At 38.4% G+C, this 16,040-nt stretch overlaps 1 protein-coding gene across 1 annotated transcript; it reads left to right on the top strand.

Moving 5' to 3' along the window:
• The first annotated feature begins 445 nt into the window (after positions 1–445).
• RSL24D1 (ribosomal L24 domain containing 1) lies at positions 446–15,829 on the top strand. The gene is made up of 6 exons (XM_058541621.1): positions 446–559; positions 4,987–5,100; positions 7,104–7,176; positions 12,002–12,065; positions 13,853–13,938; positions 15,385–15,829. Exons 1-6 carry the CDS (start codon positions 479–481, stop codon positions 15,456–15,458), a joined length of 492 nt encoding a protein of 163 aa, XP_058397604.1. The 5' UTR covers positions 446–478; the 3' UTR covers positions 15,459–15,829.
• The last annotated feature ends 211 nt before the right edge of the window (positions 15,830–16,040 follow it).

Raw genomic sequence — 16,040 nt, 5'->3', positions numbered from 1 at the left:
CGCCGCCACGAGGCAAGACCGCCTGGGGCCGGGATCAGGGCGGGTCTAGGGCTGGCAGTGGAGAAATGAGTTCTTAGAGACAACGCAGTGTGTGGGAAGCCCCGTGGGGGGAGCACAAACCAAAGACAAGGTACAGAAGACAGGAGTAAATGCTGACGTTACAGGATATGGTAGACAGGAAAACCAGGCGCTACGTGAGCGGGTTCAGAAGGCGGCGCAGAGCCACATCTCACTTGCCCAGACAGGGCGGCGAGGCCGACTCTGCAGCTCTGCGCCTGCGCCAAACAGCAGCGCTTTTGCCCGCGCGGCCGCGGGGAGGCGCTGTCACATTCCGGTCGCTTTCCAGGGCCCCCCAGGAGCGAAGGACGCTCGCCTTTTCTGGGTCAGGAACTGGGAAGAGAATCACTTCCTGTGGCAGGACTACGTCACTTCCTTTCAAGTTTGGCGTTTGGCCGGTGCGTACCCACGCGGGTTCAACATGCGTATCGAGAAGTGTTATTTCTGTTCGGGGCCCATCTACCCCGGCCACGGCATGATGTTCGTCCGCAACGACTGCAAGGTGAGGCGGCCAAGACCAGCGGGCGGCGCTGTGCCGCGCGGGCCGAGGCGGCGCCGGCTCGGCGCGGGGTTCCTCCGCCCCTGCGGCGTTTGGCCCGGGGTTTCCGCGCTGCCCCCGCGACAGGGTGGTTTTGCGGCGAGCTGGGCCTCGACCTCTTCTCTGGGGAGTTTCTCCTTGCGGGCGTCCAGACCGGAGTTGTTCTCCAGGCCACCCTTGGGCGATGCTGGCTGCGATGAGCTTCAGGAGCGATCCCAGCCAGCGCCGACGGGGAATCTGGGGGGCTCTTGGGGCGTTTGGCCAGTCTTGTACGTGGGCCAAGTTCTTCACTTCAGTCACCTTTGTCGAACGCGTGCCCATCGTTGCTAAGGTCCGTGTCCACAGAGACGAGTAAGACTTGGGACTGCCCATAGTGTGTAGAGGTTATACAAATGTTGCTGATGGCTGAATAGTAAAGTTATGTATTATGAAGTTATTGGAGGTGAGTTGGAGAGGGTCGTATATGAAAAGGCTCAGAAAGAAGATGACATTTATCCTGGATCTTAAATTTTGCGTAAGAAAGCGAGGAGAAGGCATTCTAGGTGGAAGGAAAGGGATCAGTTTGAGCAAAGGCACAGAGCGGAGCAATTACTTTCCTCTGTTTTAGGAAGTGACTGGATTGTAGTTGGTGATAGAGGTTTGCAGTAGGGCTGTAAATACAAGTTTATATAGAAAAAGGTAGATCTATAAACATAAGATAGAAACATACAGATATAAGGCCTGGTTGTGAAAGACTGAATTTGCCTTCTCATAGCAGAATGAATCTCGTTCCTCTGGTTTCTTTAACACATTGTTTCTCAGAATTTGACCTCTCTTATATTTGCCTCTGAATCACTGGGCACTTGTAAATAATAGATTCCTGATTTCCACTAGATTTATTGAATTGGAATCTTTGGGGGAAGGGGAAGAGGATCTAGGAATCAATATTTAACGAGGTGATTTTGACATACTAAAGAGTTGCAGTTCCTACTTCATGGCCTTATATCTATATTATAGACGGAAGACATTCACTTCGTTAAAGTAGGAGCAGGGCTTCTGGCTGAAATTGAGACACCAAAGCTGTGTTTGGGAACTTGAAAGAACATGCAGCAGATTTTGAATTCCTGCTCTCAGGAACACGATAAAACGTTTATAGAAATGAATGAAACGATTGCCAGGTTGGGGTCTAATTCACAGTGGGCAGTATGGCTTTGTAGATGATCTGGTCATTATGATTTTATGATTTTTGTCCATCAATGTTTGTCAACTGGGTATTGGGATTAGAACAGATCTTGAGAGCTACTAGAGATGGTGTTATCTGGCAGACACAGCGGAAGTTCAAGTTGATGAGGAAGTCTATATTGCTAGCATTGTTAAATTGGCTGAGAGCTAGCTTGCTCTAGGGAGGACCAGTGGATCCAGAACAGAGTTGCTTGGGGAAATAAGAAGTAGAGGCCCTGAAGTGCTATTGAAAACTGTCTCGGTTCTCCTGTGCTGATGATTCCCAAATCTTTATCTCCTTAGTTACAAGTCTGAGTTTTCCACTTGACAGAGAAATTCTGTTTGTACCTAACAGTGAGCCTACTGAAAGAGAGTCCCTTATTACCTCAAATCTTTTTGCTCTCTGAATTAATACCACTGTCATCTGCCTAGACAGTTTTGCTAGAAACATGAGAGTCATCTTTGAATCTTTCACCTTTTGTATCTAGTTATTGTCCTATCCATTCTGCCTTTGCAAAGGATAGTGGTGTCTTTTTTTTTCCTTCCCTCCTGTCCTGGTTCCAAATTAGGCACTTGTCACTTTCATAGCCTCCTAACTAGTCTTTATGCTCTTAGCTTTTGAGACCGTCTTCCATAGATGGTCCCCTTTTATGCTTCTTAGGTTGCTTCTTAAGGGTAGAATTAGTATTAATGTGGGCCGGCTCCGTGGCTTGGCGGTTAAGTGCGTGCGCTTCGCTGCTGGCGGCCCGGATTCGGATCCCGAGCGCGCACCGACGCACCGCTTCTCTGGCCATGCTGAGGCCCCGTCCCATGTACAGCAACTAGAAGGATGTGCAGCTATGACATACAACTATCTACTGGGGCTTTGGGGGAAAAATAAAATTAAATTAAAAAAAAAAGAATTAGTATTAATGCTCCATATTTTCACATAGTTTGCGAACAGGAAAAATATATACATCCTTAATGAATGCTTAATAAATATTTGTTGAATTAGTGGAATAAGAAGGTGTTGAAGAACTTTGAGGCCGAGGTACTATTAGATAATTTTTTTTCAATATTGAAGACTGAGGATGATGCTAGAAGACTAGATTAAAAAGGAAATTTGAGCCTATGAAACTGTATCTCACACGTAGTCCATCCACAACCTACCCCACCATATGTTTGACCACTTCCTTATTGTGTGTTTCCATATTAGTTTATACATGATTATTGTACAGGCATACCTCATTTTTTGCACTTTGCTTTATTGCGCTTCACAGATAATGCGTTTTTTATAAGACCTTTCACCAGCAAGAAAATTACAACTCGCTGAAGGCTTAGGTGATAGTTAGCATTTTCTAGCAATAAAGTATTTTTTAATTAAGGTATGTACATTGTTTTTTTAGACATAACAGACTTTAGCACACTTAATAGACTACAATATAGAATAAATGTAACTTTCATATGCACTGGGAAACCCAAAAATTCCCGCGACTCACTTTATTGTGATACTTGCCTTATTGTGGTGGTCTGAAACCGAACCTGTGATATCCCTGAGTGTGCCTGTATACAGTTTTATCCCGTTGTTTATATCCTAGTCTGATCTCCATCTCTCTTGTTTGCAAAGTGAGACTTGATCACGTTGCTAGTGTAAGCGTCTCAAAGTAGGATATCATGTTTTAATTCTTCTATACCCGTAGCACCTAGGACAACATCAGGCTCATAGTAGATGCTCCTTTTTGATGATTGAATCCCCTTCCCATCTCCAGTGACTCCAGTCTGTTCAGATGCTTCATGGGCTTTTCAGATAACATATATTAGCTAGGGAGTTCAAGTAGACTTCTCCTGTAACTTCCCATTGGCTCTCTTTGGAATTGGGAAGACTCAGGACAAGTTCAAACCTCTCATTAGATATATCTCAGAAATGGGGATTTATCTATGAGTTATCTAGTAGTTATTAAACGTAGGAGGCTTTTACTTAAAAGGTAATAGTACTTAGGGCTGAAAAAACTCAAAGAAATTTTGCCAATAATGATTTCACAGTGAGTTACTCTGGGAGACTACAGTAGTTCTTATATTTTCTAGTTGCTTTGAAATTAATTCGAGAATGTAGACATGCTTTTACTCAAGTCTCTCAGGAGAGGGCTCTCTAGGAGGTGTGGGTCTAGTTTAGATTGAACTAATTTTGACCCTTTCTAAGAAAACAGTGTCCTAGTGTGTATAGTGACCTGTTTGAAGTTCCGCGTAGAACAAAGTATACATAAAATGAACACAGGCTTACTCTGATGTAGTCCTATTTGTTTGTTTTTTTTTTTGTTTCCTTTGCTATATAGGCTTACTTAGTTTGGAATGTTTATACCTCATTTTGACCTATTTTTTTTATGGGTCACATTTTGGATATAGGTATGATAATTCCACTTAATTTTCTTTGCCAAGATCCATAAACTCACAGATTACTTTTTCTCTTCATATTTCCTTTAGTAATACACACATCCCTCTAGTAATACACACAATACAAATTGTAATATGTCCTAAGCCTTTACAAAGTACAAAATAATACATTTTAGACTTATATGAGTCCCAGTAAGCCATTTCAGGAGCACATTGAAGCATCATTAAATTGTAAGCACTATTAAAGGATCACGTCTTTTGGGATGAAGGTGAAGAATTAAAGTAGTGAAGAATCTTCCTAGTAGATCTTTGAATAAACACTTCAGAAAACGAATCTATAGACTGTTTTAGTTGCTTTTTTGAAATTATTTTGTGCAAGGATGGATAGAACCAAAGAGATTTCAGAATGGTGTTTGAAACTTAACCCCTATTGAGGTATATAGAAAGTGAATTTTGAGAACTATTCTGAATTGAGAAGAGATTTAAATAAATGACTTTTCTTAAAATTCTTCCGTTCATTCAATATCATTGTAAGGTTTTACTGTTATTCTATAAAAATGGTAGTTTATAACTGTATCTTCAGGGCCCTTAGCCTTTAGTTGTGATGATGTTTGATAGTCAAAAAATAGTTCAATTTCCATTTAGTCTGATATGTCTCACATATTTCTAAACAGTGTTGTGAGTAGGTAGAAGCACTTGTGAGTAAGAACCGTTGTCATTTCTCAGACTTCACAGTATATTTTGTCTGGTAGGGGTAATATCTTATGATAGAAAAATTTTTAATATTGACTTTTCACTAGTTTAACTTATTTTTCTTGTAGGTGTTCAGATTCTGTAAATCCAAGTGTCATAAAAACTTTAAGAAGAAGCGCAATCCTCGCAAGGTCAGGTGGACTAAAGCATTCCGGAAGGCAGCTGGTAAAGAGCTTACAGTGGTGCGTACAATTAGCTATCAATATAGTTTTTACAGTTTTCAAAATTTTAATTTTTGGGGGGCAGGGAGGGATATGTGATTTAGTTAACTATAACAAGGCTTCCTATACCATGATTGATGAGTGACTTATTTGTATGTGGCTGTGGTAATAATTTCATTCTCACATGATCCTAAAAACCATAAATCTTTAGAATTCTGAAAAGAAAAAAAAATTCCTAATCCAGTTTGTATTTTTTCTTTTTTTTTTTTTGTGAGGAAGATCAACCCTGTGCTAACATCTGCCAATCCTCCTCTTTTTTTGCTGAGGAAGACTGGCCCTGGGCTAACATCCGTGCCCATCTTCCTCCACTTTATATGGGACGCCGCCACAGCATGGCTTAACAAGTGGTGCGTTGGTGCGCGCCCAGGATCCAAACCGGCGAACCCCGGGCCGCCGCAGCAGAGCGCACGCACTTAACCGCTTGCGCCACCGGGCCGGCCCCCAGTTTGTATTTTTTCTTATTCTCAAGAAACTTTTTTGCTCCTGCAAACAAGGGGGGAAATCATTTACATGGATTGGGGCAAAGTTGGAAATTGCTACTTAGAGATTTTGAGAGGAAGTTAAAAGATTAATTAAAGCATTCTTGAAAATGAGAGAGGGCTCAGATTAGGTTTGTAATAGACTCATTTATCAGTTTCTAGATTTCCTTAGGGAGACTTTGTGTCTGAGAGCAGAGAAATTAATTAATAATGTTGGTGTAAGGAGGAATAGTGGGAAGCTGGGTGAGGGAGTTTCATGAGGTGAGCCCCCATCGTCATGCTGCTATTACTGAATTGGTAGAAGGACCTGGTGAAGCTTGTCCACATTTGACCCCTGTAAAGGGAGGAGGTGAAAGCTGCTGCGCAGGCTCCCTTTGAGGGAGGAAGATCTTTAAACTGTCCTCTCCCTCCATGACTTCCTCTACCCCGAAATCCATGACGTCTTTCCTGCCTCTCTGTTCCTTAAGGGCAATATCTAAGCAGTTGCCATGAAGCCCTTTCCCAGCTTCCTTAACACCAGAGGTTTTCAATGAATGTAAAGAATATTTTTTGACAAAGTGCAATGACAAATCACAATTATAGTCACAAAAATAATTTTCAGTATGGACAAGAAGAAATATAGTACCTCAAATGCAGGTGACAAGTGTATGAGTGAAGAAAGGATGCCAGTCGGTCATTTGCTGGTGACCAGTTACCTTGTCATGGCTGAGGTTGCTGTGATCTGAACAGGAGCGTGTGTATATAAATGAAATAGCTAAATACAGGGTTAGTGCTGTTCCACATGCCTAAGTCCGATAGATTTGAAAACCAAGAGATACCTGTAGTTTTTCCAAGAAAGCTGTAGCTTTTCCAAAATTGTTTTGCATGTTTTGAGATAAATAGGATCATTAACTGTCAAAATACCAACTATGTTTGGAGGAGACCTGAAGAATTTCAGGGTGAAGCTTATGTCATGCAGAGCAGCACCACATTTATTTGAAGATGTGTAGTTTCACACCTTTATGCTATAACACAAAGGTATATAGCTATTGAAATATATAAACATGCAAAGCATTTAGGTTGAACCGTATGAAATTCTCAATGCTTGACTCTTTTTGATATATGAAAAATTGCAGTTTCATATGGTTTATCCTAATACAAAGTTTTCTGGCTGGGAGTCTCATCTAGGAATGGGAAATCAGGGAAGCTTTTCAGTGTGTTTCTAATCCCCATGATTGTTATACGCCCCTCTGAGGGACGGGGGTGGTACTGTCCACCCCTTGAGAATCATTTGTATACAGAGATGTTTTCAGCATGGCTGTCTTGTAGATTGTGGTGTGTAAAGGAGAAAAGTTTGACAACTTGTATTTTCTGGGATCACCCTGGGGGGAATCTTAATGTGTGTCCATGGTTTGAAACACTAGGAACTTTTGTGAAAAGGAGAATAAGTTTTAAGAAATGCTTCCTTTCTACCTCTTTTAAAACTGTATTTTTCCCACTTTGCAGGATAATTCATTTGAATTTGAAAAACGTAGAAATGAACCTGTCAAATACCAGCGAGAGCTATGGAATAAAACTAGTAAGTCACAAGGGAATACTAGGAATTTTCAGGAGAGACTTGTTTGGGATTTAGCCATAACTTGAATGTCAGTTTGTTATTTAAGTATTAAATTTCTTCTCCTTTTCATTGGTTAGCTTTAATTATTTTATTCTTATTTTAATTGTTCTGTTGTATTTGTGTCTTTTATTATAAGCTACCCAAAATCCTTTTCAGAATTGGCTGATGTATCCATTATAAAAATAATGTAATTATTAAATTTGACATTATTTGAAGTGCCTACACAAAGATATCAAAACATCCAAAAATTTGAAAAAAATAGATATGGAGAATAGTTTTTTGGGGTGAGTGTGGCATGGTTAAAATATACACAAAACCTAACACGCTTTATAAGTTTAGATAATTTGGTTTAGGGATATAAACATCGTATTGTGTATACCTTATAAAATTTATGCTCCTGTAAAATTAAAAAGTTTAGTGCTTAAGGTGATAATTATGAATTTTCTAAGAGAACTTTTAAGTGTTTGACTTAGGTAAAAATGAAGCTAGAGGCTACTGAAATCAAAAGCAATAATATCTATCTAATTCTTGTCTTTTTTTTTTCCTGAAGTAGGCAGAGACTTTAATGAAAAAAAAATCCCATATATAATAAAACTTTGTTCCTTCAGCTAGCTTGTAGATTCCATTGTGTCTATGTGTGTTTGAGGCCCTTGGTCCTCCCTTTTCTTCCCTTAATCACTGCCTTATGCAGCCTGTAGCCATTTCTAGTCTTGAGTGTGGAGGTGACGAAGTTTAACTAGACGTCCATAAGACTTAGAATTCTGCAAATGTTATCAGTCTCTAATGGATCACAGGCAGGGCATTCCTTTCAAGACCTTTTCCCCAGTCAGTCATAAGACTTCAGGGAGGAATTGAAAAGTTATGGGCCTTTGTAGTAGTTATTTGACACCCTCTAAAGCTTTCTTTTCCTGGCCTGTGTGGAGAAATCAGAGTCCATATTAGGAATTGCCTATTCCACATAGCCCTGAGTATTCTGCTCCTTGGGTTTTTTTTTTTTTTTTTTTAAATAAGGTCTTTCTCTTCTGTTTTGTAATTAGAGGAAGAGTTAGTTTTTGAAAAGCAGTTGATTTCATTGGGCTTATTTGGTAAGGAAGTAACACTGACTCAAACTCAAGGATTTCTGAAGAGATTAATAACTTCATAAGATTCTTTTTTATATTGAGGTATAGTTGACATATAACATTAGTTTCAGGTGTATAATGTAATGATTTGATATTTGTATATATTGTAAAATGATCACCACAATAAGTCTAGTTAACATCATCACCACACATAGTTACAAATATTGATTCCAAAAGGCACTCTTGTCAAGGACGTTATAGGAAGGTCCTAAAGCATTTCTGGACCCCGCTGAGTTCTATTTCATTTTGGCCTTTGTTTTTTTGTTACTGCTTGAAGATAACAGCTCCAGATCATTTTTACATATTTTATAACTGCTTTTATTTGTTGGGTATTCAGCTTGATGTTAAAACTGAGTGCGTATCTTATTTTAGTCGTGTGTGGATATTCAGTTACTGTGACCCTCCATACTGGCTTGTTATTTACTTTGCTTGTGAGAAATACTGTTGGGTTCTGTAAGACTTCATATACTTTAACAATAAGCACTGACTCTAGCATACAAAGATGAACAGGGCACACACACTCCCTGCCCTCTTGGTGCATTTTACTGAGTACTCCTGTTTTATTGTTTTTGTTAGAGGGTAGTTGCTTCAGGTCTTATCACAGAGTCTCATTCTCTTGCCCACTCATTTATAGATCTGTAAATTTGTAAGAAGCAGTTCTCTATTAAGTTTTTTTTTCCTGCACAGATTCTGTTGTCCTTTCATATTTGAATCCTACAAATAGACTTTTCAAAGATCTGGGTAGACAGTGTGAATCTTTTGAAACTTAAAACTATTTCCTACTGGTTTATACAATTAATACAAGTTGTTAATAGTGTTCCAGAAAGATACATTACTCTTCTAGAAGATTTGTTGATGCCCCACACCCCCTATTTCAGTATCATGTTGTCTGTAAACTAGCTGTTGACAATAGTTTTATATTCCTTGCTTACGATATCTAATTGTGTGAAGATGTGGCCTGAGCAACCTTTGTTAAGATGCTCATGTCCACAGAAACAGTAGAACTTCAAAAGCAAGAATACTAGGAAGAATAGTTTGTATTTTATCCCTCATGTCTCTCTGTATTGCTGATCAATTTTTAACGTCTATCAGATGCTGCTGCTGCTTTTTTTTTTTTTTTTTCTGTGAGGAAGATCAGCCCTGAGCTAACATCTGATGCCATCCTCCTTTTTCTGAGGAAGACTGGCCCTGGGATAACATCCATGCCCATCTTCCTCCACTTTATATGGGACGCCGCCACAGCATGGCTTGTCAAGTGGTGCGTCGGTGCGTGCCCAGGATCTGAACCGGCGAACCCTGGGCCGCCGCGGCAGAGCGCTTGCACTTAACTGCTTGCGCCACGGGGCTGGCCCCTATCAGATGCTTCTTACGTTTAAAATTTTTCAGTCTGAAATAGTTGGAAATGCAGCGTCTTATTCTTTGTAAAGAATTTACCTGCCATTTGTGTTTATTTCCCTTCTGAGTAACTTTAAGCTGTGGAATTGCTTCTGAGTACTAGGACTTGGCCTAATCATTTTTGCTGAAAGACAAAGAAAAAAAACCTTACATATCCAGCATATTATTAATTCAAAGCTACAGCATGTGCAGATTTTAGAGTTGACATTGTCTTAGACTTATTCATACAAACATTGTCTTAATAGCAGTGGCCCCATGGGGCCTTCTGGGTAAAATGCAGATTCTTTTACAGTATGTCTGGGTGGGTCCTAAGATTCTGCATTTCTAACAAACTCCCAGGTAATGCCAATGTTACTGGTCCTCAGACTACATTTAAAAAGTTTTTTATTTTGGCATAATTTCAGTCTGAACAGAAAAGTTGCAGGAGTAGAATTCTCTGATATCCTTCATCTAGATTCCCCAGATGTTAACATTTTATTAAATTTTATTTTTTTAAATTTTATTTTTATTTATTTTTTGCTGAGGAAGATTCCCCCTAACATCTGTGCCAGTCTTCCTCTATTCTGTATGTGGGTCGCTACCACAGCAAGGCCATTGACGAGTGGTGTAGGTCCGCGCCCGGGAACCAAACCCAGGCTGCCAAAGCAGATTGCGCTGAACTTAACTACTAGGCCATGGAGCCAGCCCCCACATTTTATTAAATTTACCTTTACTTTCCTCCTCCTCCTCTCTCTCTCTTTCCTTCCTTCTATAATTTTTTTCTGAACTAAGTTGCATATATAATGCTTCTTTATCCCTAAATAGTTTAATATATATTTCCTAAAAATAGAACATTCTCTCATATAACCACAATGCAATTATTAAAAGAAATTGACATTGATACAATATTACCTAATCTCAGACCTATTTAGGTTTCTCTAATTGTCCCAATAATATCCTTTATTGCAGAAGTTGTAAGAATAGTACATGTCATGTCTCTTTGGATTTGGAACAGTTCCTGAGTTTGTTTTTATATTTCAAGACATTGACAGTTTTGAAGAATATGAGCCAGGTGTTTGGTACAAAATCCCTTAATTGAGTTTTGTCTGATGCTTCCTCAAGGTTAGATTTGGGTAATGTACGTTTGGCAGGAACACCACAGACGTGATGCTGAGTTCTGGTCATTGTGTAGCGTCAGGAGGCTCCTGCTGTCCATTAGTCTGTTACTGGCAATGTTGACTTTGATTATTGGTCAAGGAGGAGTCTAGCAGGTTTCTCCACTGTAAAGTTAGTATCTTACCCTTGATGAGTAATAATTATATGGTGGGGAGATGCTTTAAGACTATGTGAGTATCCTGTTATTCATCAGATCCACAGACTATACTTCAAGAAGCTAGATTGGGAGTTGTGCTGTGCAGTATGCCAGCCTAGTCACAGGGGCTACTGAGCACTTGAAATGTGGCTCGTCTGAATTGAGATGTGCTGTAAATGTAAAACACATGCTGGGTTTTGAAGACTTAGTATGAAAACAAGCATAAAATGTCTCAGTAATAATTTATATTGATTACATGTTGAAATGACAGTATTTTGGATATGTTGGGTTAAACAAAATATATCATTACATTTCAACCTGTTCCTTTTTTTTTAAATGTGACTACTAGAAAATTTAAAATTACATATGTGGTTTCTTTTATATTGGACAGTGCTGATATAGATTCTAGAGTATAGGTGGACTCAGCTCCCTTATAGCCAAGGCTCCTGTACATATTTTCCAAAATAATTGGATTTTAGTGGTTGAGAACGTGGCAAATTGACTGGATCAATTTTGACTGATTGACAAGTTCATTCTACCAATATTCATCATGTGCAGATCTATCCCACGCACTTGAAGAAAAAGTGGTGTTTATGACTGGAAAGGTGCTGTCTTTATTTATGGATATGACAAGCTAAGAATGAGATCAGTAGCCATTAATCTGTGTTCATTGTAGAATAAAATTTGAAGAGCACTGGATTGGTTTAAAGTAGAAGGAAAATTTAGTAGCAATAAAGGCTTTTGCAAAATGAAAATTAGAGAGGGGTTACTTGTGAAAGATAGTCAAAGTGATATAAGCCAAGAGTACATACCTTCTTCAGCTAGTTTAGTAGGGATCGTTTTTGCAATGAGTTTTTTCATTTAATCCATTTCTAAATCACAATAAAGAATAAAGGAATGATTGTTAAAGCTCTTGTTGATTATAATCATCCTGCTTGAAGGAGCATAAATTTGCTAACTTTTATGAATTTTTTTGTAGTTGATGCAATGAAGAGAGTCGAAGAGATCAAACAGAAACGCCAAGCTAAATTTATAATGAACAGGTATGAATATATGTATCGAGTAGCTCTTGGAAAAATAATTACTAGTAGAAATCTAGAGACTCTTTTTTTTTCACTTAATTTTCACACAGCTTCAGACTTACAAAAACTTGCAATAATAGTATAAAGAACTCTTGTATATTCTATTAGCATTTCACCACTTTTACTTTATCCTTGTTTCTGTATAGTAGGTTGAAGATATTTTGCTCTTTTTCTCCTAAGTATACTTCAGTGTATATCTAAAAATATGAACAAGCTCTTATATAACCACAGTATAGTTATCAAAATCAGGAAATTAATATTGATATAATACCATTATATAATCTACAGACCTTATTCAGATTTCACCAGTTGTTCCAGTAATGTCCTTCATAGCAACAGAAAATCCTGGATCATGCGTTACATTTAGTGGTCATATCTCCTCAACTCCTTTAATGTGGATAGTTTCTTTTCTTTGTCTTAAATGACGTTGACATTTTTAAAGAGTACAGGTCCATTATCTTATAGAACGTTCCTCAATTTGGGTTTGTCTGCTGTTTTCCTCATGATTAGATTCAGGTTAGGGACCTTTGGCCAGAAATGATGTGTGTCCTTATGCATCGTAGCAGGAGGCACATGTCATCCCTTACCAGTGATGTTAACTTTGATCACTTGGTTAAGGTGGTGTCTGCCAGTTTTCTCCACTAGAGAGTTACCATTTCTTTCTCCTTTTTAGTCAGTACCTATCTTGGGGGAGATACATTGAGACTCGGCAGAGAGCCTGGTACTCCTCAAACTGGTGCCTATTGGTTTTAGCATCCATTAGAGTCTTGTCTGAATCTTTTATTGTGGTCATTGCCAAATGGTGATTTTTCTAATTCATTCATTTCTTCTACATTTATTAGTTAGCTTTCTCATGTAAAAGAGCTTTTCCCTTCTCCTCAATTTCAAAATTTATTCCTTTATTCATTCATATCATATCTGTGTGTATTTATTGATTCTTATGGTATTCAATAGATTATAATTCTTTGTCATAACTTATTTTGATGTTGTAAGTACCCCAGGCCAGTGGGAGTTTGTTCAGGAGGGCTCCTGTGTCATTTCGATAGTTCCTTCTCATTTTTTGAGAGCTTTCTTGTTTTATGGCTATCAAGAGGTTCTAGCCTCATCTTGTACTTTCCCTGCCCAAGTCTGGAATCGGTTATTTCTTTAACGCAGGGGCATTAGTTTTTGATCTTATCACTATGGAAGTCTGTCATAGAAAAGGAACATGTGCTCACAGCTTTCTGGCTTCCAAAAAATGTTAAAGCATTACAGAAAAGGGGCTAAATGTTTGAGAACTACTCTGTTAGCATTTTTGTTGAGTGTTTTATGTGTTTTGTGCTCTTGTAATTAATGATTTAAAAAAGGTAACAAAGAGACTTCTTTCTTTGAGGAAAAAAGATCTAGGCACTTTAACAGTTATAGATTTGCACTATACGTGTATAATAGACATTGATTTCTGAGATTGATTGAATTCTGAGTTAATTCTTTGCTTCGTTCACATGCCTTCTTTCACTCAGCAAATATATTGAACCCTCCTCCACCTCCCTAATTTTATTCCCAACTAGGCACTAGAGATACAGTGAATGAACAAGTTGGTGGTGTAGGAATCCTATTTTAAGCTAATTAGGAACTGGAAAATAATTTTGAGATCACATTCTTCATCTGTGTGGCTAATTTAATAAAATTTGTTTTTATAAGTTATGAATTAATGTCTTTTAAAGAAGTTTTAATAACTGAAATTTTCACCGTGATGTGTTTTATTCTAGGTTGAAGAAAAATAAAGAACTGCAGAAAGTTCAGGACATCAAAGAAGTCAAGCAGAACATCCATCTCATCCGGGCCCCTGTTGCAGGTAAGTGCTGCATTGCACAGGAGGTTCTTTGCTTTTAGTAGAGAGATGAAAAAATCTGGATTTTTGTGGTCTGTATAATTGGGTACTAACCAACTTTTTAAGGTCATTTTTTCATATAACTATTATCTTTCAGTCCACTTGTGATATGACTTGGTTTATAAAAATATTTAGTATATTTCCCAGTTCCAGTCAGTTTGTTGCAGGTGCTTTTCTTTTCTACCTCCGTAGAATCCTGTCTTCTGTAAGATACGTGCCCAAGTTAATCAAAATAACTTGAATAATAATTTCATAGATGATTTTGCCTCATATCTGTTTTTATTAAAGGACGATGTTTTATATTTCTTTTTTTTTTTTTTTTGGTGAGGAGATCAGCCCTGTGCTAACATCTGCCAGTCTTCCTCTTTTTTTGCTGAGAAAGACTGGCCCTGGGCTAACATCTGTGCCCATCTTCCTCCACTTTATATGGGACGCCGTCACAGCATGGCTTGCCAAGCAGTGCGTCGGTGCGAGCCGGGGATCCGAACTGGCGAACCCCGGGCCGCCAGAGTGGAGTGCGCACACTTAACTGCTTGCGCCACCGGGCCGGCCCTGTTTTATATTTCGTTATATTGTGTATCAGGCCCTTTGAGTCTGGGCCTCTGTTCTTTAGTAGCTTTCCAGGTGATTCTGATACTGAAGTTTGAGAACTACAGTTTTGTATTAAAACCTTCTCTTTGTGCTGATGTAACTTACTGGTAGTCACTCATTTGGGCGGTTGTTCGTGTGCATAGTTTCTTTTGTGAGGTGCTAGAAAACCAGTCTTTTACCCAGCTGGCACCAAGTACAATCTGTTTTATAATTTACTTATGCAGATTACTTAAAGGGAGAGAAATTTTGGTGAGATTTAGTTGAAGACTTGATTCCTGAATGATTGCATGCCTGAACCTTAGTAAAGGTCAAATTCTGTCACCATACATTGAGTAGATTTGTGTAAGAGTCCTACCTAGGTTATTTTTTTACCAAATTAATTAAAACAATATAGACAAAATCCTGGAGCATTTGTTTCATGTATAGATGATATGGAATGAACTGTTATCTAAATTTTTAGGGAACCCTCTTTGAGGTAGGTAGTACATTGTGAAGAACAGGGATTCTGGATCCAGGGCCAGGGTTCCAATCCCAGCTCTTTGACTTACTAGCTGAGAGACCTGGGGCAGATTCATCTGTCTCTGTACCTCAGTTTTCTCATCTATAAAATACAGGTTGTTATTAGGGTGAAATGAGCAAATGTGTGTAGAACTCTTACGTTACGGGTGGCATATCATAAAACCTGTGTAAGTTTACTATTCTTAAATTTCTTAGAAATGGCTAATGTTTTAAAACATCCAAGATCCTTTATATAAAGTGTTGATATGAGTCTGCAAGGTCACATGGAATTGATAAAGGTTTTTATTTATTTTTTTAAAGGCAAAGGAAAGCAGCTGGAAGAAAAAATGGTCCAGAAATTACAACAGGATGTGGACATGGAAGATGTTTCATAAAAATCTCAGTATCTGTAACTGTTTCTATAAGTGCGTTTGAAAATCTCCTTTGGAAACTTAGAACTTCTGAATTATCAGTTTGTTTTTTATGTAAGGTTATGCAGTATGAAAGGTGATTAAAAATATGTCTTTCCTACATTGCTATCTGAAAATTGTCAGATAGTATGGACGTTAGATTGCATCTCACTGTTAAACCTTCGCTGATATACTTATGTAAATCATGAAAATTCTGTTTGTAAATACAGAAATGAATTGTGGACATAAAATGGTCATGCCATTTGGATAATGGCACTAGGCTGCATTTATGTAATAACTAATGACAAAAATTCATGGCTAGTGATATATAAAATAAAATTTTCTTTGCAGTAGGATATTCCCTTTATTAATGTTATAGAAGGGATACAATGAGGAGCTAACAACCTGTATGATAATTAGCCTCAAGTAATATGTTTAAATTCCTTGTTTTGGTTTTTTGGTATCTTAGAAGATCATAATGGCCTCATGTATTGAAGCCTAATTATGTTGGACTGTTTGACGTAGTCTAACTGTTCTGAGAGGTAGTTTGGATGTTGGAGGTGAGAG

The sequence above is a fragment of the Diceros bicornis genome, chromosome 5 (genome assembly GCF_020826845.1).
Source record: "Diceros bicornis minor isolate mBicDic1 chromosome 5, mDicBic1.mat.cur, whole genome shotgun sequence".
Taxonomy (NCBI): domain Eukaryota; kingdom Metazoa; phylum Chordata; class Mammalia; order Perissodactyla; family Rhinocerotidae; genus Diceros; species Diceros bicornis.
This window is presented reverse-complemented; position numbering and strand designations above follow the sequence as displayed.

Coding starts and splice junctions, on each gene's coding strand:
- RSL24D1 (XM_058541621.1), top strand. CDS start 479: ATGCGTATCGAGAAGTGTTATTTCTGTTCGGGGCCCATCTACCCCGGC. Junction 560..4,986: donor TCGTCCGCAACGACTGCAAG/GTGAGGCGGCCA, acceptor TTTTTCTTGTAG/GTGTTCAGATTCTGTAAATC. Junction 12,066..13,852: donor GCTAAATTTATAATGAACAG/GTATGAATATAT, acceptor GTTTTATTCTAG/GTTGAAGAAAAATAAAGAAC.